Raw genomic sequence first — 24,872 nt, 5'->3', positions numbered from 1 at the left:
ACTATCAAAGGCTTTATTGGCTCAGCTTACACATCAATGACACAATTTTTAATACATGTTTTATTTGTTGTTTGCTAATCCTATACTCTAATCACAACAACATGGTTGCTAATCCATGCTAATGTTAGCTTTTTCTCAGGAATAGAAGCTATTACTGCTGACCCAGCGGACAAATTGACTGATGGAAAAAGGAAAGAAACGGAAAAAGAATTTGTCTTATCCTGACAATGTGTGGTTTGGTGAGACATTCAATCAAGGCTGACAATGTTATGAAAATATGAAAAATAGAAGAGAGGACATAGCTTTGCTCTACCCATTCTTTGGAAAACAGTTTGATGATGTTAATCCCAGCATATCATGTGATTTGCTGTTTTCTTCTTCTTCTACCAGCTAAAAAGGTTATGCTAACAGGGTTGTTGTGGGACACATGTTCCATGCATGATTATTGTTATTTAAAATGTTATTGATTAAAAAACGTTCCCACAATTACCAGACACATCAATGAAAAGATTATACCAGAAAAAGGAGATTTACATTTTAACTATTTTATCTGAGACAGAATTTGGTCACCAGCGGGGTGGGACAAGGGAAAATGGCATTTTAGGGGGAACTCCAGGCTTATTTGGTATTTTTAAAAAATATTTTCAAACATTCTTCTCTCCTAGATTTTTCTTTTTTTTTTTTTTGATTTGGTCTCAGGACAAGTACATTTACACAACTGCAAGTTTTAGTATTTTGTACATGTATTATTTGAAGTTTGATGGGTGGGACGTAAAATGTCCTCCAATTCTGGAATGACGCATGTGTACAATTTGCCTTAGACTCCAAAGATGTATATAAAAACATAAAAAGACAAAATCATATTGTTGCATTATTACAGATGCGAACTGAGCTTGTTAAAAATAATTACCTTTTCCCCGGATTGAATTCTCTGTCAAACTGACTCAATCCGCCCACCTGGGTGAAGCTGCAGCAGTAATCAAACACACAGTAGTAAACGGGATGTGTCCCGTATTTTGCCTTGCAGGAAGTTTATACATCACTTAGTTGCTTGACGCTCGTTGAGGTTTTCAAACATTATCTGTTTCATTGCAATCGCATACAGTCTTGTTCAACGGTTGCAGATGGCTGTTAAGTACAACATCTCCTGTCAGACTGCGTTCAGGGCAGAACTTACACAGATTAGCAGCCGCATTCGAGTCCGCGCGGCAGGGGGTCGGGCTCGCGCCCACGGTGGTGATGCTGCTGGCTGTCGGTGCTAGTTGGGAACCAGCCAGTTAGTCAGTGGCTCCAAATAAATTACCACATTTGTGGTGTTTGACACTGACGTTCGTCCGTGTAGCGGAGCAACTGACAAACGCAATATATCGCTGTAATTGTTGCTGATGCTAATGAGCTGCAGCGGCCGTACGAGCATTAAACAGCGGATACTTATTCTAACTAACGGCGGTTAGCTTGCTATCGTTCAAGCTAACATCCTGAATTTTAGAGACGACGGTAGTGAACTACTTCAGTCATCATGTTGCTCCGGCCCTCTGCTGTGAATACTTTAGTTTGTTGCAGCCTTGCATAACCGCTGGAAATTACTGACGACCATAGCCTCCACCAGCTCAACAACATTATTCACACACAGTGAGCCAGCTGGCTGGTTGGCTAACTCTTAGTTAGCACACCGTTAGCAGCTAACTTAGCCAGTGATGCTAGCAGCAGAGACAGTGTACAACGCGAACAGCTGAAGTCATGTCTGTCAGATGGAGCTGAAGTGTTGCTCGGCTTGCAAAAGATGACGGGCCACATGAGCTGGGGTTATGTGCCTTTGTCAGCAGGAAGCGGAACATGGACGCCGTAGAAGAGTGGAAGAAAGACCCGAGTGCACACAAACTTCTGAATGAAAAGGTGCTTTGCAAGCAGAATGGAAAGATCGGTAAGACTGGTGCTTTTAAATGTCATCTCCAAACTAAATGGTCACATTTGAGCCACCTGTGTGGGTTTTCAGTTTACTTCAAGGTGACCTCTCATCTACAGGTATAGTGAGAACTCTTCACAGCCTGTTGAAAACCCAGAAAACTCTGCAGATTCAATCCATCACCCGCTCAGAATGTGCTGGTAGGTGATATCCTCCACAGACAAAACTGTAATTTCCACCTGAAACTGCGGTTTTTGTTGTTGTTGTTTTTTATAATCATGGTGAAAATGCTTCTTAATCTGACAGTTTAGATGGATATGTTTAGGTGTTGCAAAAAAAAGGATACTGCCAATAATTGAGACCACCTGTAAATGGAGGCCTAATTATGACAGTATTTGAATGGCAACGGGGCATATTGGAATAGTTCCTCCTTATACCATTCATGTGTTTTATTCTAGTCATAAAACTAAGAATTTTTGTTTTCTCAAAGTTATCCCTATCATTCTCTAAAAAAACACTTTATTATCATTACTAATCTTGAGCGACCACAGCAGATTCATGCTTTGGGTATATAACTACTGACTGGTAGATCCTGACTGACACTGGATTTTTGGGACTGATGCTGATCATATGGGATAAAGAAAAATGCAATATCAATATATTGGTCAATATTCTTTATGTATACATGGATCAGCCATGTTCTGCTGAGAAACCTTGGATCCTGTCATTCGTGTGTACATCACTTTGACATGTAACACCAATTTAAACATTCTTGCAGATGTATGACCCAACCTGAATCTGGAAGGGTGCGCTAAAAAAACAAACCAAACCAAAAAAAACCTCACGTTATTTTAGTGTGACTTTCAGACGTTTGATGTGTCTGTCTTTGATTATAGATGGATTAACACTGGCTTTTTAAGTTGTCATCAATTTGAGTAACGTTATGTTTTCTCATGTCTCCTCTGATCTGTGTGTGCGATGGAACTAAAACACAGACTCTCTCTCACTCACACGCACACGTGGTGAAAACAGAAAAGAGGAGAAACCATTGCGACTTTACATGGCAACAAATTGCACAGATTAGGTATATTTCCGTGACTAAATTGCCATTTCTAAACACTATGAAAGTACTGTAAACAATGGAATTTGTTTGAGCTCTTCTGGACAAACTGTGCTGACACCATTTGTAAACTGCTGTTGAAAAAGGTTTTCATATCAGCACATATCGGACGATATACTATATATGCCATTATTGATATATCTGTGATAGGCCCATAATGACTGATTTAAAATAGCCATTCTGATTAGTGTAACACACACTTTTTTAGCTGTTAGTAGTGAATAATACTCACGTATCGTCCAGATATAACAAATTCTTCTGTTATTTAGCTTTTGATGTCAGACACGTTCTCCTGTGTTGTCTCAGGTTCCTGTCCAAATCTAATGATGAGTAGGAGTGAGCACGCCGATGTAAGGCCCGTCCCCGTGGCCCTCACCCCCCAGCTCCCACCCAGAGCCCACCGACCCCTCTGTGTGTCTGTTTCCTCCGACAGCAGTGGACGCTTCAAGGCTCTGGAGACGCAGGAGTGGAAGAACAACCTCAAAGCCCAGGTATGTCCACAAACACTCAGACATCTGCACTGTCCTTGGCAAAAGTCAGGAGTAAACCTGAAAAAACACTGTGCCATGTTAACTCACAAGAAATTCCTCTTGATTACTGAGCCACTTTACTGTCCAGAAGCTACCAGAGTGAAGCGTTAAGGCAGTCATATTGATAGGGTCATAAAGACTACATTTCCATTTCCATGGGCTTACTTCTGTAAGGGGACTTGTTTATTGTTATTTTCTGGTGATTTATTTTGATCTTATTTCAAGCAAAAACTGATTGCCAATCATAGATTTCAATAATTCTTAGCTTCTGGCTTTCAAAACCATACCATGCGCCATACTCAAATTCACACGACAGGTTGACAGCTCAACTGCTCAACTGCTCGGGTCATGAAATCCTTAGGTCTGGATAGTGCTTTGTTGGATACATGTCAGATGTATGTCTGTCTGTTGCAGATGGAACAGGCACACAGTGCAGGAGCTGCCAGCAGCACAGGTTCTCTGGAGCGAGCGTCCCTCTTCTGCGCCTCTGCTTCAACTACAGCATCCAGCTCTGGTCTGTCCAGCCCGGTGGAGATTCTCAACAAGAGCAAATCCTCCAGCCGCTTCTCTCTCTTCTCTCCTCCCTGGAACAGCAGCTCTGAGTCCGACTCAAATCCTCCGTCCCGGTCTGGCTCCAAGAAGCTGCGTAACTACAGTCGGAGAGCTGCCACAGGGCCGGCCGGAGCCAGGGGCCCTGATACGCCCGAGTTCAAGCCCAGCGGCCCGGAGCACTTCCAGTATTCCGAACCTGTCATCTCTAAGGTGACAGACTACATCTATGTTGGGAATCTGAATGCAGCGTACAATGGGCGTACGCTGTGCCGCAACAACATCGACAGTATCATCGACATGAGTAGTGTTCCGGGTGAACCGGGCCCCACTCTCAGCCTCATACCCTGCACCTGCTCCCGTGGTGCCCGGCACAGCTGGTCCCGCCTCAAAGTGGACATTGGAGATGTGCCAGATGCTCTGGGTGATGGCCCGGCACTGAAGCAGCGCTGCTTTGAGGACATCAACGAATGCATCAATGCCTCCACTGAGAAGAGAAAGCGTGTCCTGGTCCACTGTCGGGATGGTTTCTCTCTGGCACCGACATGTATCATCCAGTATCTAATGGTGAAGCAAAACATGAGGCTGATTGCTGCCTATGAGCTACTGAGAGCCAAGTACCCGGTCAACATCAGAGAATGCCACCAAAATGTGCTGGTGAGCCTGGAGACAGCGCTACGGCCTGGTGGCAATGTCGACCCAGAATGCTTCAAACAGGCCATTTCACGTAAAGTGGCATGGACTTGACTCACTTTTCCAATATTTGTGGTTGCTGCTCAAGGCTTTCTTTGTTCCTCCCATGGTATTGAAAATTTTCCTGAAGACAACCAAGGGCAGCTGTACCTCTCCCTGTAGACTGGACAACTGGATATTATTGTCACCACTTAAGTTCAATGGTTGTAAATTTATAAATTTGATGTATTTCCTCCCCAGACTTGTAAATGTGATCTGGCTGTAATTTCCCCTCCATCCTCACTGATCTTATTCACAATAGAATTCAATTTCATTGTATAATAATTTAATAGTGTTTGCTGTATAGTGATACAGTCCTGCTTCAGTTCTGTGCCATGCTGTTGTGTTGGTGTTCTATATCAGGGGAATTTCTTAATGGGTGATCTCAGGAGATTATTGATGTCATACCAGTACAGGGTGGGAAATTCGTCATTGCATTAGTCTGCGGCCTCGTTCACATTTGGAACAAATGCGTCTTGGAGAACTGTGTGTAGAGCACATGGAGTTAGCACTATGTTGAAGAGTAGTAATGGTGACGGTGGCCACTGTTGGTTTAGATTATATCCCAAACTAATGTATGATACCCATTGTGTGCTGATTATCTACATGCAGTCAGTGCGGTATAGAATTGACAGTTGGGTGATTATGTCTTGATGCACAAATATACTGCTGCAGGTATGGAATTGCCTTTCAGGCTTAAGAAAAGTTTAAGCATATAAATTCTGAACAAAGGTAACTTTTTAGAAATCAAGCATGACATCTCGAAGTGTGCTCCAGTTGTTGGAATCCTCCCACACAGAACATTAGAGTCTCTGTAGGATGATTTTATCTGCCTCATTGCTGGTATCCTGGTCACTGCCGGCCGCTGACTTCATGACATTACCTAACTCTCAAAACTTGACAAAATCCTTACCAGAGTTGAAATTCTACATAAGTCTGGAAAGGAAAAACTTTCTGGACTTCTTCAAGCACAGTTGAGTTTACACTGAGTGCTTTTCACCAAATATGTTGGTGACATATAGCTTGCATGCAGAACATTTTTGTATCAGCTTGCATTGTATTTGTGAACATATTGGGAGATCTGACGATGCAAAGAGACTGGGATCTCTGGCTTTACTGCTGCTGAACCTGAATTCTGTTTTAAGAGCAGACACTCAAGATCTATTTAAGATTTTTTCCAATATTATTTGTGAACTGCCATCACCTCACACATGCAAAGATCTGCAAGCATCTCACAATAAGGTGAAGTAAGTGGGCAGCATTTGTTTGGAGGTCTGTTTTTTTTTCTTCTTCTCATAAACGTCTGTTTTGCTGGAACAATGTTAATTTGGATATTGTAGTTGTAATTGGATAAAATAGGGACTTGGTTTTAAACTCTCTTGAAATAAAGCTGAAATTTTGCTGCAGATACTAAGATTGGTGGACATGCAATTTGTCACCACTGGAGCTATTACAATTGACTACATTATGGATTGATACGCTTTTTGGATATGTTATAAGACTGACCAGTGTCTGTTGTTTGTGACCTTTTCATGCTGCTCTTTTTTTGTTTGTGTGTTTTTTGAGGTCATACTTGATGGAAGATGAATGGCTAGACGTCCTCTGTGAGGAAGACTGTAGCCCCATTTTCAGGCAGTTCGTTTGGGAAAATGAGTTTGGTGCTCTGACTGTGGCTCTGAATCTGAACTTTAGCATATGCAGTGAAATTGGATGATGTGTATCTCTTCAGTATTAATATATCCGTGCCACTGAACTGCGTTCAAGGTTTACATGGCAAGAGATGATTTTGCACTACTCCCATGGTTGTTCTAAATGCAAAGTACTTCCTTTTGTTAGTTTGTGTTTTTTGAGGCTTGTTGATGACTTTGCACTCATGGTGAGAAACAATTGTCAGTTGCACATTTTACAGTTACCACAGTTGCATTGAATGAGCAGCTTAAGGCAACGAGTCAGTGAAAATAATCCACATTTTTGTCTTAATACGGACCTTTAGTTTCCTAATACAGTCATTTTTACTCCGCCACGGAATGCGGCGGCGTTATGTGACGATCGCTGTACGTTTGTCTTTCATTCTGTTAATCTGTCTTTCCGTCTGTGCGCAACATTGCTCAAAAATGGACTAAGGGATTTTATGAAATTTTCAGGGAAGGTCAGAAATGACACAAAGACCAAGTGATTAGATTTTGGCAGAGATGCAGCTTCTAGTGTGGATCCACAGATTTGTTAAGGATTTCCATATCATTGCGAGATAGCGGCACATCATCACTATAACTATGATAAGTGAATACTACGATCACATGATTGTGATCCTACTAAAAATCCACCACTGTAGACTTTCTTGGACTTATGTCGGAAATGATACGACTGAGCAGTCTTGGCATAGTACTGCACTCTGAGTGCTTTTCTTGTTATGTAGTCACACATAATTCAACTACAACTTTTCGTCAAGCATTCAGTGCCAACTAGGGGTACAGCTGACAGTTATTTTGATTATCTTTCATTCTAAATATGTCTCAATGAATTGATATATTGTTAATCTACATAGTGTCAGACAATCTGATTATACTTGTGAGAATATAAGCAAACCTGCATAGTTGGCTCGGCATAGTTACTCTTCAAGCATGATGTTGTCAAAACAGTTATTTGAAAATTCATTTTCACTCCAGATTATATGAATTGTATGAACCGACTGCCCTTAATTTAGTTAGTTCAGGTGAGAGCAGTGAAATTAAAATAATGAAACACATCTGGATGAATCTTGATATAAAGAGGATCTTTTTTTTTTTTTAAATTTAAAACTACTTTTTGTTTGTTTGTGCAATGCTATTTCCTGTCCAGCCTGCTTTTCACCACAATGTGGAAGTATATTACAGACATGTCTCTTCTGATCCTGGTTTCAGGTGAGAAACAGCAGCATAGCGGAGCCTCAGATGTCCTCACTATAGGGATCAAGGGTTCATGTTTTCCCTTTACTCTGTTTGTTATCCCACATTAATATGGTTCTCTTGAACCTTTAAGTTTTGCCACTACATTACTCTAAATGTGTTTGCTGATGAGCAAAGAGGCAAGCTAGTTGTTAAAATGTTGGTCCTGGTTTGTGTCTTGTCTGGCCTTTTGGTAATGACCCAATCATTATACCTGTATGGTCAAATAGGAAATTATTTTTGGCACAGAGCGTTAGCCAGACAGACATTAGCTAATTGGTGAATTTTCACTTGAATGAAAAGAAATTGCATCCACATGGAGCATTAAAGCATTGTGTTAATTTTTTTTCTGCATTTCTTTTTTATTTTGACAGTTCTGTAGTGAATGGGCAGCCTCAGTGCGAATGAGTTGTACAGCATAATCCAACAGCTGAGACATTATTCCCTGGCAGTACATTTCATGTGAGCGGTGTGGTAGGAGTGGAAGCTAAAAGTATGGTGCCTTCATTTGGAGTTGTCTCTTGACCGTATGGTGACATTTGCACACTTTGTATGAATTTTAACTTCTTGATATGTTGTAAAATGTTGAATATTTTTGGATGTTTTATTTTGAGCAAAAAAAGTATGAACATACATTTGTGTACAGTGGTCCTTGCTGTGATATATTTGCTAGTCATTTGTGCACAGTACCGTGTTTTGTTAATGCAGATGGTGATGAGACTAAAAAAGATGATATATTTCTCGACGGATGTTTTAGAGCTCATATGAGGTGCTGTAGTAGACAGAGAATCAGCAGATTTTGGTTTTTATCTTTTATTGTAAATGCTCTGTGTCAAAGTCGTCATATCAAACTGAATAGGTTTTCTAACTTGTTCTCTCAGGTGATTTCTCAGTGGCCCAGAATGTTCTCAATGAATACAATGTTCAGAAATGTGAAGCAATGTTTTTCTCATGTCATGTTTCTTAATCAGAATTTAATTTGTACTGTTGAAATATTAAAGGAACAGATGTACTACTCAACAGTTGTTAGTGTTGACTTGCCAAACAACCTGTGTTCCTTTGTGGAATAATGAACTTTACAGTAGAAAGCCATTCGAACTCAAAGCAAACAGCTCTAAAGTATATGCGATGTGCTCTGATAGTGTGGAGAGGCATTATATATTTTCTTTGACATTAGGTCTTTTTAACTCTCTGAGCAGTTTCTGGGCACTGTGAGCTCATTTTGACTGCAGTATAAAGTCCTGTACCTCTAAGGAAACAGTATACACATTGCAAGAAGTAGTGAGAACTCCAAACTGTTTTGTGCAATGCGACACAATATTAATGCAATATTAATAATATGTTGTAAAAAAGACAAAAATTAAATTTATCTGGGTTTTTTGTGGAAAAAGCAATACTGGAAAACATATGGTGACTCTACATACTATTGATTCCTAGCTTTTATGACCAAAAACATTACTCTGCACATCAACTAGAAAATTTTTTATCCATGTTAAATTTATTTTCTTCTTTCTCCTATATACTCATTATACACCATGCTTTATTTATTTTATTGATCAAGAACTTTTTTTTTAAATTTTCCTCTCAGTATTTCTAATTTGTTTCCAGACTTGTCTCTTCTTTGATCTATGTAAACACAGCCTGGAGTTCAGTTGAATAATCTTTACATTTTTTCTCATGACAGACACACACAGCTGAGTCAGTGATGAGCACAGAATTTTAAATATTTTACAGGATTTGATGCAAATGGTTCATTTTTGGCTAAATTCTTTATGTCATGTGTGATGAAATGATTTTAGTGAAATGTCATGCATTTAAGCTTATATTTGGCTTGTTTTTGGGACAGAATGGAATGTCACACACAATTAGCTCAAGGACAATAAAAAAGTTGAACATTTTATCTTAAAATCTTACTTCAAATATTTTTGGTTTCTGGCTCTGACACATGGTGTAATATTTTTGACTTTTTAAAGATAGGCTGCTATTTAGACTCAGACTCTAATTGTCATTCTAACCACGTGACATGATGAGAACGAAACAGTTTGACAGGTCTCGATTTGTAGCGTATGAAAAGTACATCCATACATATACAGTCATGGAAAAAATTATTCAACTACCCTTGTTTTCTTGAATTTCTTGTTCATTTTAATGCCTGGTACAACTAAAGGTACATTTGTTTGGACAAAGATAATTATAACAACAAAAGTAGCTCATAAGAGTTTAATTTAAGAGATGATATCTAGCCATTTCCCGTGGTTTTCTTGATAACCAAAATCACTTAAGTTCTTACGTCAATAGCTATGGCATTGTACTGCCAAAAACAGTGCTTTCAGGCATTCCATGTTTTCTCTTCTGTTTGTTTTAGTCACGTGATACACACAGGAGTTAGTATTTGATTACATAACCATTGTTTCCGATGACTGCAGCCATGCGTCTTGGCATGCTCTCCACCAGCTTCTGACATTGTTCTGCTGTCACAGCAGTCCATTACTGTTGCACAAATTCAGACTAATTTACTTTGTTTTTGGGCTTGTGGTTCTCCATTTTGCATTTGATGATTTCCCACAGGTTTTCAGTTGGTTTTAGATCTGGTGATTGAGCAGCCAAGGCATGGTTCCAATGTTACCTTCCAGTGTGGCAAGGGGGTATTGTCTTGTTGGAAAATCCAGTCATTGGAGACAGGAAAGAGTTTTCCAGCTGATGGAAGAAGACTGTTTTTAAGAGTAGCCCTGTACATGACCTGGTTCATTCGCCCTTCACACAATTGCATTTGCCCTGTTCCACCCATACTGAAACAACCCCAGATTGTCACTGATCCACCTCCATGCTTTACTGTAGGGGCAAGACAGTCTGGTTTGTAGGCTTCTCCAGGCTTCTTCCTAACCATTAAGTTGACTGGAGTGGGCCATCCATCCATCCATTATCTATACACCGCTTATTCCTCACTAGGGTCACAGGGGGGGCTGGAGTCTATCCCAGCTAACTCGGGCGAAGGCAGGGGACACCCTGGACAGGTCACCAGTCTGTCGCAGGGCTACATATATAGACAAACAAACACTCACACATTCACACCTACGGGCAATTTAGAGTAGTCAATTAACCTCAGCATGTTTTTGGACTGTGGGAGGAAGCCGGAGTACCCGGAGAAAACCCACGCATGCACAGGGAGAACATGCAAACTCCATGCAGAAAGATCCCGGGAAAGCCGGGACGCAAACCAGGGACCTTCTTGCTGCAAGGCGAAAGTGCTAACCACTACACCACTGTGCAGCCCGACTGGAGTGGGCATCAACTGAAAATTGAATTCATCACTGAAGAGAACCTTAGCCCAATCATCAACAGTCCAATCCTTGTGATCCCCAGCAAAGAGTAACCACACTTTCCTCTGCTTTTCCTTGATGAAGGGCTTCTTCCGTGCCCTGTGTGACTTCAGACCAGCTTCAAGAAGTAGGTTTCAAACTGTCCTCTCATTTTTCGACAGTGCCCACTCATTTTTAAGGTTCCTGGAGGTCTGACGACGATTCTTAACATGAACAGATGAGGGCATGGTCATCTCATGGGGTAGAAAGACGTTTTCTGCCGTGACTAGTTCGCAATTTGGCATTACCATATTCGGCTTGTTTTTTCTTGGTGTAATGAACGGCTGTCTTGGAGATCTTCAGTTTTTTCGCTACCTGCCTCTCACTCATGCCAATTTCCAGGAGTGCTAAGTTGGCTGCCTTTGAGGCAACTTCTGAATTGTGCTACGGCTTGAACGTAAGCAGGAAACCACTCCAGGCCTTTGCATGTGCAGTGATGCTTATGACATGAATAGGTGTCTTATATACCCTGGGAACACAATTAAGCTTAAGCATGTCAAATAGGACATAAAGTATTATGTAATCAGCTAAATTTTTTGTCATGTTCATTGTATTCTTCAGGTAGTATACTTATAGTGGAACCAGGCATTGAAATGAACAAGAAAACAAGGGTGGTCTAATATTTTTTTCCATGACTGTATATATATATATATATATATATATATATATATATATATATATATATATATATATATATATATATATATATATATATATATATATATATATATATATATATATAAGTATATAAGTAAACTACCAGTCAAAAGTTTGGGCACACCTTCTCATTTAAAGTTTTTTCTTTATTTTCATGACTGTTAACATTGTAAATTCTCACTGAAGGCATCAAAACTATAAATGAGAGAGTGCACTACTCCGCCAAGGCTGCTCAGTCAATGTTTCATTTCCAACTGCTGAAAACTTAAAAAATATCCATAATCCAAACTATAGGCCACATCACTGCCAAAATCTAATCACTTGATCCTTGTGTCATTTCTGACCTTCAATGAAAATTTCATCCTGATGTTCGTTTTTGAGTAATGTTGCTAACAGACAAATGGACAGACAGACAAACCAACAGAGATTGTCACATAACTGTGCTGCGTTCCTTGGTGGAGTATGTAATTAGAATCTAATGGTAAATGAAACTGTAGACCTTTCTTCCCTTCATAAGGGTGAGCTTTCACACAGAGTCAGTTTATCAGCCGCAGCTGTGCCAAGACCGTGGGACCAGTGTAGACCAGACTGGAAGCAAACATACCTTGAAGTTGTGGTGACCAGTTTGTGGTAAAGCAAACTGATTAAAAGAAGAGTTGGTGTGAACAGAATTAAAAGAACCAGCTCTTTCATGTAAGCAATTATTCACATCATTAATAACTATAGATTTTATTACAGAATGTTTCCCTCTGTGTAACTACCCTGCTTCTGTTAACAGCTTCATAACAGCATACATTTAGTGTGTCTTGAATGAGCGTCTTGAAAGTCCAGTCCCATCTGTTCCCTCCTCACCTTTCATCACTGCTGCCCCCTGGTCTCTCAGAGCCCAGCCCTGCTCCATCCACTAAGGATACCAGAGTTCATGTGGGATAATGCTGTGTGTACTGAGTCATGTCTTGTTGATGCGCCTCCTCTCTGCTTCCACTTCTGCTCAACTTCACCTCCAGGCTCAGGAACTACTTCCTTTTAGGGGTTAGGAAAGGAATAAGGCAATCAACAAAACAAAGGTGGTGTTATTTATAAAGGTCAGTTAGGGAGGAGATTTTAGGGGTGCATGAGAGGTCAGAGATAATATTTCAGGTGCTGCTGAGCCCATTGGCCAGTAAGAAAATCAGCTTCCATAAAGAGAAAGCTGGGGTTTCCTTTGCCCATGGGGAATGCAATATATACCAACTTGTAATGCCAGAAACTGAGCTGCTACCCAAATCTGTCGCTCCCCTCTGTTTCCATCTGCAGCCACAAGGTGAGAAATCTCTTTCTGTTGTCTTTATCGTTTTTTTAAATGTCTTTTCACATATGTGGGTCTTATACAAGCTTTCTGGTCCTGTCATCATGTAATTCCACACAGTAACGGAGGTTTATGGTTGTTTTGGTTGGAAAATAAACTTATAAGAATAATCTTTGAGAGTTCATCTGGTTAATATGGGGGTTGAAGTGGTGACTTTGCAGCGTGGTGAGGTGTGTTGTTGTCAAAGAACTCTAGTGTTGGAAAGTGATAGTCCCTTAGTTTATCGCTGTGTCATCAGAGTTTAATGTGTTGGAGGTGAGTCTGATCTGGTGCTTAACCTGATGGATTTGTTTAATGATTCAAGACTCCAATGCAAAATGTGTTGATCACTATATACACTACCAGTGTTTCCTCTAGCAGGGTTTCTGCAGAAATCAGCCAGTCAAATTTAATGCTTTTTAATGCGATTTTAAAGCTATACTGTAAAAATTTTAATGCCATGACCGTGAACTCAACAAATTATACAGGTTTGTTTTTTTGTAAAAGATGATTTTTATATGAAAACTGTCCCTACGTTTCACTATTTCTGAATCTGGAAACCACCCATGACCACCCATAGGCTGTAGTCATTCTCTGAATTCCACATTTTCTAGCCATTTTTGCTGGAATTTGCATTTCCCCATTACCCAGCTATCCTCCACCTGGTCCAGCCTGCAGGCCACTTTCCAAACATGCAGTGTTTGGCGATTGTACCCAACCGCAACAATTATCGCAATGCTTCAGCATGTTTATGAGGATGCACATGTCTGACGAATCGCAGTCTATAATTACACATTATTCTATTATTATTTTTATGAAATATTTTTCTTGAAAACTGCAGAAAGAATTTTTAATGCCACCGAGAATCAAATTTAACGATTTTTAATGCCATTTAAGGCCTTCATTTTCACAAAATAAATTTAATGACTATTAATGCTTTTTAATTCCCTGCAGAAACCCTGTCTAGGATTTTTTTTCAGCAGCGGCGTCAGACATTCCGGGAGCCGTGGCTAGATATTAGCATAATGCTAACAAGTAGTTCACTCACGTTAGCGACACTGAGTTGGCACTGGGCCCAATTAACTGAAGCTACCGATTTGTTACATAGTGTTAGCTGAACACCGATATTTTGGGAATGTCTATTTAACTTTACCAAAAATCTATAATGACTTATCTTAAGCTAATAACTTTTCTTCGGTAAATCGCTGCCCTATTTTCCAAGATGACACTCCTCTGACTCTCTGACCTGGTGCCTGGGTGCTTGATGTGACGTCACTTTCAAGGCCGCGCTCGCGAGTAATTAACATCGTATTAACCCGACGAATCAAAGAGTAGGTACTGAAGAAGATAGTTATCTGTAGTTTACCTTGGTACTCGCGAGTACCCGACAGTGCAGAACTCTGCTGTGAAGGTGGAGACATGTGGCGGTGATGTGTTTACGATAATAAAAAAAAAAAATTTAAAAAAAAAAAAAAAAATTGAAGGAGCAGCGGCTAGGATTTAGGAATGGTGGGCCACTGCTCCTAAATGAATGCAGAGGAAACACTGACTACTGTTCAAAAGTTTGGGGTCACCCAGATAATTTCATGTTTTCCATGAAAACACACTTTTATTCATGTGCTAACATAATTGTACAAGGACTTTCTAATCATCAGTTAGCCTTTCAACACCATTAACTAACACAATGTACCATTAGAACACAGGAGTGATGGTTGCTGGGAATGGGCATCTGTACCTCTATGTAGATATTCCATTAAAAATCCGCTGTTTCCAGCTAGAATAGTCATTTACCACATCAACAATGTTTAGACTGTATTTCTGATTAATGTTATCTTCATTGGAAAAACTGCCTTTCTTTCAAAAATAAGGACATTTCTGAGTGACCCCAAACTTTTGAACAGTAGTGTATAAATGTCAATATATAGTATAATGTCTGAATACTGTAAGACATCCAAGATCTGTTTTGTATCCCCTCCAAGGAGGAACAAAAATTTTGGATGATTCCAGAGTTTGTGCTGCCTGCATTCAGTTTAACTGAGGGCTGCATTGCCACTAGCTGACATTTTGTGTTTGGGAGCTTTCTGAAATGTGAATAATTATTTAGGCCAATTAGACAATCATATAACACTAAAACTGGTGAAGAAGAAAGCAACACTATCAATGGAAATAGAAAGAAGTGGATATAATTTGGACCATAATGGCCTGGCTTGATGATGACACTTCTGCTTTCAAGGGTTAATTCAAACTAACAAACAAAAAATTTAAAATGAAAATGTGTTTGGTTGTGTGAAGAAAGTCAGATGTCTTTGCTGCAGTTGATCCTCACAGGTATTTGATTTTTAATTACAGAGGAAGTTCGGTCATCCCTCAGGAGGACTGAGACCTAACATCTAACATGTGGGAATGCTATGTAGCACTTTAGATTAAAGCAATAAAACACCATGCAAGTAATCAGTGTAACATGTTATACTGATAACATTTGTTTTTAAACATTGTGTATGTCTTATTCGTATTCTTTTCATAGTAATATTAATATTTTTGTTGTGATGTAGGGAATAAAAACAAAAGAAAACTCCCAGTTTACAATTACATCAGTGAAAACAAAAAAGTCTCCTGTAAAATAAGCCACAAAACCAGTATGCTGGATTTGTTTGTAATCTGTAAGTAATATTGGTGTGTGGATAGTGCAGTTCAGCTGTTGGTTTGAGTCCAGAAGTTTTCACAGTCCTTTTAAATGATAAATCTTTTTTGTCTGTTTGTCAGACTCTGTTTTGGTTAAGAGCCCTCTTGATGTTAAAGGACTTTGATCAGCAGTAAAGAAAGATCATCCTGCAGAAATGGGATTAGTGCAGATTGTTCCATTTTTTTTGATGGATCGATGGTCATTTATTTAGATGTCTTTTCGTTTGTTGTTCTGTTAAAAATCTAGATCCACATTATTTGGTGCAAACAGTAGAGCCTTGAGTTGTCTACTTTCTGTTTGGATACAGAGATCTGGATTGTTCTGCTCAGCTTCTATTTTCAGAGGTCTGAGATGTCTCTATCAACAGAGGAGGTATCAGATGCTTTCTGATAATCTTCCAGACGACAGACCTTTCATGAGAAGGGTGCCCAAGGGAGGACAACTGGACCCCAGATCTTTGTCCCAATTTAGCCATGAGGCTTTTCCTCGAGGGGGACAGTTGATGTTAAAGCTGGTATTGTGTTACCTTTAACTGAAGTTAATATTTCTAAAAGACCAGACAGAAGCATTCTGGGAGTGTTCTTCAGCCTGTTAGCTGATGATTTTTCTGTGACTGTGAAAAAAAAAATGCTATGATAAATAACCATTTATCTGTCTCTTTGTCTTTGTACCTTCACCTGTTATTTTTCCCAAATGGAAAATTTAATGTTTTTCGACAGAATTTGAAAGCCAAGATGTCGGAGTGAGTAATTCACTGTCACATATTTCTATAAATCCCTGAAAGTTCATCAAACATTGTAAACTCAGTAGAATTATATATTGTAATTTTTAAAGTATTTTCACAAATTATGTTTTCTCAGGAAAAAGATGTCTTCAAGTCGCAAGCATCAGCTGAAGGTAAAGATTCCTTTATTTGTTTTACACTGTTTTATAAAACAAAGATAAAACTAAATTTATTGAGGAGCAATCTTCATAGTAAGTTGTCAACACTTGTCAGCATTCAGATTCCTGATTCAAGCTGTGAATGCAGAGACCATCCATCCTTTATCTATACACCACTTAATCTTCATTAGGGTCATGGGGGGCTGGAGTCTATCCCAGCTGACTTAGGGTGAAGACAGGGGACACCCTGGACAGGTCACCAGTCTATTACAGGGCTACACGTAGAGACAAACAATCACACTGAGAGAACCCATGCATGCACAGGGGGAACATGCAAACTCCATGCAGAAAGATCCCGGGAAGACCGGGACATGAACTGAGGATCTTTTACCTGCAATTCAATTCAATTCAATTCAATTCAATTCAATTCAATTTTATTTATATAGCGCCAATTACAGTCAAATTGTCTCGAGACGCTTTACAGAACCCATATGCCTGACCCCCAGAGCAAGCCAAAAGGTGACAGTGGCAAGGAAAACACCCTTTTAACAGGGAAAAAAACCTCGAGCAGAACCCGGCTCTAATGTGGGGGGACCCATCTGCCTGCTGGCCGGGCGGGTTGAGAGGGACAGAAGAGGTAGAGAGGTAGAGATAGAGGGATGGAGGTAGAGGGGAAGAGGTAGAGACAAGGACCATAACACACAATTTGATACATGCATGATAAGACAGATGATACATGCAAAGTACAACTAACATGGAAACTGATTATAGTTTACTGCTATGGTGTACGGCTCTGGCATTAAATATACTACATATATAGCTGGTGGTAAATTCAAAAATATGCAAGGCGACAGTGCTAACCTCCAACCCACTGTGCAGCCCTGCAGAGACCATGCCACTAAAAATGTCTAAATATTTTCAGTGTGCAATAATATGTGACATTTCCTGTGTTTTTGCCAGAGTTTGATGCTGTCCATCGCCAAAGGTTTACTAGAGGAGGAAGAGAAGGAGAGGGAGCAGGAGAAGAGGAGATACATGGCTGAGAGCTGCCCTCCTCCATCGATGCCCAGGAGCATGCAGGAGCTGCAGGTCTGTCACAAACCAGAGATGTAGCCCTTTTACCACATAGTGCCCACAATTGGACGACTATGAAGTCAAACAAAATTCATTTCTTTTCATCAAAATACTTTGCAGTCAGTCTCTGGTTAAGTCCAATTGTTTTTTCAGGATTTGGCTAAAAGTCAACAGAGAATGCTCATGATTACTTCTGCATTAATCCTGTTGCTTCTGTCAGCAGTTAATTACACTCTCAGCTGCACATGCCTGAGCTATTTGTTCACATTTTCCTGTTCACACAATTTTGTTACAGGTTTACACTACCGTTCAAAAGTTTTGGGTCACTTAGAAATGTCCTTATATTTGAAAGAAAAGCTTTTTTTCAATGAAGATAATATTAAATGAATCAGAAATACAGTCTAGTATTGTGGTAAATGATTATTCTAGCTGGAAACAGCTGATTTTTAATGTAATATCTGAACAGGGGTACAGAGACCCATTTCCAGCAACCATGACTCTTGTGTTCTAATAGTACATCATGTTACCTCATGGTGTTGAAAGGCTAATTGATGAATAGAAAACCCTTGTGCAATTATGTTAGCACTTGAATATTATAAAACTATAGAAATTATAGAAAATTATAGAATAAAAGTGTGAGTTTTCATGGAAAGCATGAAATTGCCTGGGTGACCCCAAACTTTTGAACAAGAGTGTATGTTTGTCCCATCAGTCCATTCAATTTTGTTCCACGACCATACCTGCTTCTGTTTGAAGGTTTGTATGACCAGCAGCCTTGTCTTTTTGAAGTTTTTTGAAGTTTACCAGAGGTTTGCATCTTGTGCAAAATCCTCCGAGGTTTAGGAAGTCTTGTATTGACAAGAAAAAATGCCGCCCATCATCTTGAAGAGTACATTTTGGACTTTCTGTGCAACTATAAAGGAGTTTTTCTTCACCACACAAATAACTGTCCACTCATCCATCATACTTTTAGTTTACCAATGAGTTTTTTGGCGTGCACTCTAAGCATGCCCTGATATCTCTCCGATCTTTTTGCTTTTTTATTCTTCACTTGCATAGTTACCTCTTTATTGCCCATATTGATGCCTTCCCTCCATGTCTCAACTCTGAATTATCTCTGGCATTAGCTCTTCTGAATTAGCTCTTCTGTGTATATATTAAACATTATGTAACAAAGTGCCCGATAACTTGTGAAACCTTTTTGATTTGACCATAATGTGTTGAAAAGGCTCCATCTATAAATTAAATTGAATAATCTAATGTTGTATCCATTATTGTATTTCTATTAGTATGTGCTGAAGCACATGAAGAACAAAAACATATGTACACTGATGTTCAAAAAATTTGGGATCTCCCAGACAATTACATGTTTTCCATGAAAACTCACACTTTTATTCATGTGCTAACATAATTGTACAATTGTTTTCCAATCCTCAACTAGCCTTTCAACACCATTAGCTAACACAATGTAGCATTAGATCATAGGAGTGATGGTTGCTGGAAATGGGCCTCTCTACCCCAACGTAGGTATTTCATTAAAAATCAGCTGTTTCCAGTTAGAATAGTCATTTATCACATTAACAATGTCTAGACTGTATTTTTGATTGATTTAATGTTATCTTCATTGAAAAAATGGTTTTTTGTGAAAATAAGGACATTTCTGAGTGACCCCAAACTTTTGAACGGTAGTGTATTTGTCCAAATTGGAGCTCTCACGATATCAGACCAAAATAATTCAAAATAACATTATTACTATATCTATAAGACATTTTTAAAATGCTATCAGTAAATTTTACATTTGTGTACTGAGTATTTTGTCTCCTTTTTTGGCAACTTTAAACAAAAAATACAAATGTTGGTGGAGAGAGAGTATGTAGCCACAGCTGTAATGTATGTTGTTCCTATGGAGAGTCATTCAGATAGTTAATGTACTGGATTATATATGATGTTGTCATATGTGTGTTTATATGACATATTACTAGTTAATTTTTTACATATCACAGTCATTGTTGTTTATAGACTGGACTGTCCTGCATGCCCGGTAACACACAGCTCAGGATTATAGATGTTACAGGGGCCACAGTGCAAAGACATAATTCACAATTTAACCACATGTTTGTGTCTGTGTTCAGGAGCTGTGCAGGGAGATTCACCACAAAATTGACGCGATCGATGAGGAGCGATATGACCTGGAGATGAAAGTCAACAAAGCCGACAAGGAGGTAGAAGATAATCCCTGTAGAAACCTCAGTGGGTTTGCCATTATGAACTCAGGCAGTGCTTTCAAACATTGTTCAAACTAATGTAGCTGGCTTTATTTATTTTTTAATCTTACACGGGCAGTCAATATATCATGTTAACCTTTGCTTAAATGTGTATAAAATGATTCAAAATGCAATGCTGTCCCCAGAGCTGTTACTGTACTCTCACCGTGAGGACAAACAATTTTAGCTTCATTTTACGCTGGTAAGGCTATAAGAACATACATAACAGATATGTTTTGCTCCACTTTCATATTCCAAGTCCAAAAGAGAATTATTGAATCCTGCAATATTCTCTATTCAGTTTGTATTATTGCTTGGCAGTAAATATCAGTTTCCTCATGACTATCAATCAAATTGGGCTGGAGTTGTTTGTTGTGAACTTTCATTTGGCTTCTGCATTCCACTTTCCCAGATCGATGACCTGAAGATCAAAGTTCAGGACCTGATGGGGAAATTCAAGAAACCTGTCCTGAAGAAAGTGCGTATGTCCGCTGATGCCATGCTCAAAGCTCTGTTGGGCTCCAAACACACAGTAAATCTGGACCTGAGGGCCAACCTGAAACAGGTCAAGAAGGAGGTGAAAGAAGAGGTGAGTTATACCTGTATTGTCAAGTCAAGTCAACTTTATATAGCACATTTAAAAACAACCAAGGCTGACTAAAGTGCTTTACAGGCTCAAAATAGATACAAAACATAATCTGTGAGGAAATATGCAGAGCAAGATAATTAATGCCATATACCAAGGTGTCAATGCTCCAATTCAATTAAAAGCCAGAGAGTACATATGTGTCTTCAGTAGGCACTTGAAGGTATCAAAACACCGAGCGGTTTAAATTTGAACAGGTAAATGATTCCACAGACGAGGTGCAGCCACAGAAAAGGCCTGGTGGCCTCTGTTTCTGAGTCTGGATCTGGGAACTTTGAGGACCATCTGATTGACTGACCCCAGTGCTAAAACTGGAGCATGGACATGTAAAAGCTCAGATAAATAAGAAGCTGCCAACCCATTTAACACCTTAAAAACAAGCAATAAAATCCTAAAAAGAATTCTGAAGCAGACAGGAAGCCAGTGGAGTAAGGCTACAACTGCAGTGATGTGCTCCTGTTTCTTTGTTCTTGTTAGAAGCCGGACAGCAGCATTTTTTACTAGTTCGAGCCGACAAAGAGATATCTGATCAAGACCTACATTTAGAGAGTTGCAGTAGTCTAGCCTAGATGTGATAAAGGCATGTATTACTCTCTCAAAGTCATTGTGGGACAGATAGGACTTTACTTTGGCCAACAGCCTCAACTGAAAGAAGCTGGTTTTGACAACAGAACTGATCTGTTTGTCAAATTTAAAAGCACTGTCAAAAATTACAATGACATTTTTTGAAGCTGGTCGATTATAGACATCCAGAGGGCCAAGAGCACTGATGCAGTCAACTAATTGGTCTGGATGGCTAAAAACAACAGTCTCAGTCTTGGTTTCGTTGAGACAAAGAAAGTTATTATCCAACCATGATTTCAGACCATCTAGGCAGTTTAGCAATGGCTGCAATGAACCTGCAGTTTTGGATCAGATGGGCAAGCAAATCTCCACATCATGTACAAAACAATGGTAGGAAATGCTATATTTGTTGAAAATGGACCCCAGGGGTAGAATGTACAAAGAAAATAGTAAGGAGCATTATAAATCTGTGTGCTTGACAGAATCAACTAGTGATGTTTGAGGTAGCAGGCAGTGTCCCATAGATAAAGTAAAGTATGAAACATAGTGGCCATAACTCTATAATCTTTCTCATTTTCTGTTTTGTTTTTTCTTTTTACCTCCTGTCATTATCACTGGCTACATTATATTCATGTTAAAAGTCTTCATCCCAGGTGTGAGTGACCCATAAACAGGGGCTATAGTCCCTGATGCAGCGGTCATGGGTTCGAATCCAGCCCATGGCCATTTGCTGCATGTCATTTCCCCACTCTTCTACCCACATTTCCTGTCTCTGATTCTCCGATCTCCTATACAATAAAGGCAAAAAGGCCCAAAAAATAACTTTTAAAAAAGTATTTTTCCATTCCACTTTACTTTATTTACTTTTTCACAAACAAAAGAAACACACAAGCAACTTACAACTTACAAATCTGTTAGGCCTGGATTCTGAATACAGCAGTCCTCCTATCATGTTCTTTTAACCCTTAGAGCCCAATAGACACACTTTATGTCCAAATTCACATCAATTCTTCTTGGTTGAAGTGATGACAATATTTATTGCAGCAAAGTGTAGCACATAGCAAATAAAACCACATTATGAACTACTCATAAGTAATCATTGATGTTAATATCTATTCAATGTCATCATTTTATGTTCCATTTAACCAAATATTAGCATTGCTTCATTTATGTTTTAGCATAGCTTTCTACATCACAAAAACTGATAGCTCAAATTGCTATATGTATCCCAGCACATTTTGTCATATTTCCAAAAGTCTTATAATAAATCTATTAAAACAAGGGTCCGGCCCACTTTGCAAAGTGTAAAAAATTACAGAGAATACATTAACTGCACATTTTAAATTTGTAAAACTGTAAATTCTAAATAATTGAAATTAAAAGTTGTTTTGATCATAAAGTTAAATACTATTGCTCACTTCCAGATACCTGTGACTAAATGTTTTGTACCTTTGTAGGCACACTGTGACCTGTAAACTGTAATGAGTAAATAATAATTTCTTCGGAAATTTCAAGTTCTTAATAATGTTTTGCACTATCTGCCACTGTATCGGTTTTTCAATGCTCTGCTCTTTTGTTACATGCTGCCAAGTATGTACACAGTTTTTGTAGAGATTTCTATTTACGTGTTTTACTCCACTATTTAGTTATTTTTTATTCTTATTTATTTTCTTAGCTTTTTATCTTGTATGTTTAAAAGGGAGAAAATCATCCAGTATTTCATTGTACACTGTGCACAATGGCAATAAAGCTTTCTTATCTTATCTTATCTTATCTTATCTTATCTTATCTTATCTTATCTTATCTTATCTTATCTTATCTTATCTTAAACAGTTCATTTAAGGTTGACATTTTCAGAATGCACTTTTTTTGCACTAAAACAAAGGGAAGAATTAGGAATTGTGGTTATTTATAGGTTATTATCCTCTGATTTTACCGGTCCGGCTCACTTCAGATCAAATTGGGCTGAATGTGGCCCCTGAACTAAAATTATTTTGACACCCTGCAATAAAAAAAAAACTAAAAACAAATAAAAATACAAGTGAAATCATTATTCATTATTATTCTGCTTCAGTTTTCTGGCAGTTCATCAATATGCATCTAACTGTGCTTCTAATTTTGAGTTTTTTTGTGAAAACTAGAGTCTGGTATGTCCTCACTCAAAGGAAAGCAGGATTACCAGACCAGTTATTGTGTACTTGAGTATTTGGCTCAGCTTATATTTCAAAATCCCCGATTTAATGATGTAGTTTCATGAAATCTCCTGACTGGACTCTGATTGTGTGGTATTCCAGGATAAGGAACTCCGTGACGTCGGTGACTGGCGCAAAAACATTGAAGACAAATCTGGCATGGATGGAAGGAAGAAGATGTTTGAGGCTGAGGCTTGAACAAGCACCAACAACATTTTTTAAGTGTCTGTCATTGACTAGATTTTACTGGTTTCACTACTGTTTAGATTGCAGAGATTCATTTTTGAACCACCTTGTAAGCTAAACTATGAGTGAATAAATTAGCAGCGTCTGCTGAATGACCTGTTTTGTCTTGCTTATTGGAATACCACAGCTTTTGTAAGATTGTCATTGAAAAATAATAGTGTTCAGTTTAACAGTTGTCTAACATCAATACACAGAGCGTATAAAAGACTAACATATAAACCGTAATCTTTTTGGTAATGACACTGTAATTAGTTAGAAATTCAAATTTATTTCCTCAGAGGATGATTCTTGTAAGTCCTAACTTATGGAGTAAAATAGCTATCAAAAAGACATGTGCATGATTTTAACCGTTCGTATTCATTATCTTTAACACATATTCATAATCTTAAACATTTGTATGTTAATAACATTTGTATGTTAATAAAATTGTTGTACACAAAATGGTACCCGAAGCTGCTGAGATTTATAGGCTGAAATCGAGGACTGCCTTGGAAAAACTGTTAATTTGGAGTTCTTGGTGTATAAACAGATCAACAAACTGGTCAACTTTAAAATGTTAAAAACCTTGATTTGCTAAACATCTGAGACCTAGACTTGTCAGGCAAGTGTTTGAAAACTTTGGGAATAAAATTAAAGTGTAAAGTCACTGCATGGTGTGCAATGTTCTTTGGGACTTTTGATTAAGAAGGTCAAATATACTTACAGTATGTCAAAATAATGGCTGCTTTGGCACCGGATTTTGTATCTGATGCAAAATCATCAGGCAGGACAGGTGTGAGCAGGACTAGTTGTTTAGTATCTTCCTTGGAAATACTTTATCAGGCTTTCAAAGTAACTGCTTTCAGTTGATATTTGTTACAGAAGCTCTCTGTCTTCATTTTCAACAAGTGAAACGCTCAGTAGGGTCACAGACCTTTCAGCTTGTGTTTCTGATAAAGGCTTTGGTTGACTGGTCGTGGGCAGTGTTGGGCAGCAGTGTCGCCACAGTAATGAAGCTCTTGTAGTGATTGATTGTGATGGTATCCTCGTAAGCTACACTTTCCAGAGCAAATCTGAAGCAATGAGCACAGCAGAGCTTTCAGTGTGGTCTGAAATAAAACTAAGGATCGGTACATGACACCACCAGCTTAAGAGGACATGTGTGTGTAGCTGACAGAATCACTTTCATATGACATCATGTACCAATCCTTCAGGTAGTCCGCAAACACCAGCAGGCA

The 24,872-nt window shown here is 38.8% G+C and overlaps 2 protein-coding genes across 2 annotated transcripts; both read left to right on the top strand.

Annotated features, from left to right (window-relative positions):
* The first annotated feature begins 1,078 nt into the window (after positions 1 to 1,078).
* On the top strand, positions 1,079 to 8,781 carry LOC111567528 (uncharacterized). Its single transcript, XM_023268708.3, has 4 exons — positions 1,079 to 1,924; positions 2,026 to 2,106; positions 3,333 to 3,517; positions 3,971 to 8,781. Exons 1-4 carry the CDS (start codon positions 1,837 to 1,839, stop codon positions 4,850 to 4,852), a joined length of 1,236 nt encoding a protein of 411 aa, XP_023124476.1. The 5' UTR covers positions 1,079 to 1,836; the 3' UTR covers positions 4,853 to 8,781.
* Positions 8,782 to 12,976: 4,195 nt separating this feature from the next.
* Positions 12,977 to 23,747, top strand: LOC111567520 (troponin I, fast skeletal muscle-like). The gene is made up of 7 exons (XM_023268697.3): positions 12,977 to 13,080; positions 16,507 to 16,529; positions 16,648 to 16,684; positions 17,630 to 17,758; positions 19,876 to 19,965; positions 20,420 to 20,596; positions 23,512 to 23,747. Exons 2-7 carry the CDS (start codon positions 16,522 to 16,524, stop codon positions 23,605 to 23,607), a joined length of 537 nt encoding a protein of 178 aa, XP_023124465.1. The 5' UTR covers positions 12,977 to 13,080; positions 16,507 to 16,521; the 3' UTR covers positions 23,608 to 23,747.
* Positions 23,748 to 24,872: the final 1,125 nt, after the last annotated feature.

Source organism: Amphiprion ocellaris, chromosome 3 (assembly GCF_022539595.1).
Source record: "Amphiprion ocellaris isolate individual 3 ecotype Okinawa chromosome 3, ASM2253959v1, whole genome shotgun sequence".
Lineage (NCBI taxonomy): Eukaryota > Metazoa > Chordata > Actinopteri > Pomacentridae > Amphiprion > Amphiprion ocellaris.
Note: the sequence above shows the minus strand (reverse complement) of the source record. Positions and strands in the feature narration are given on the sequence as shown.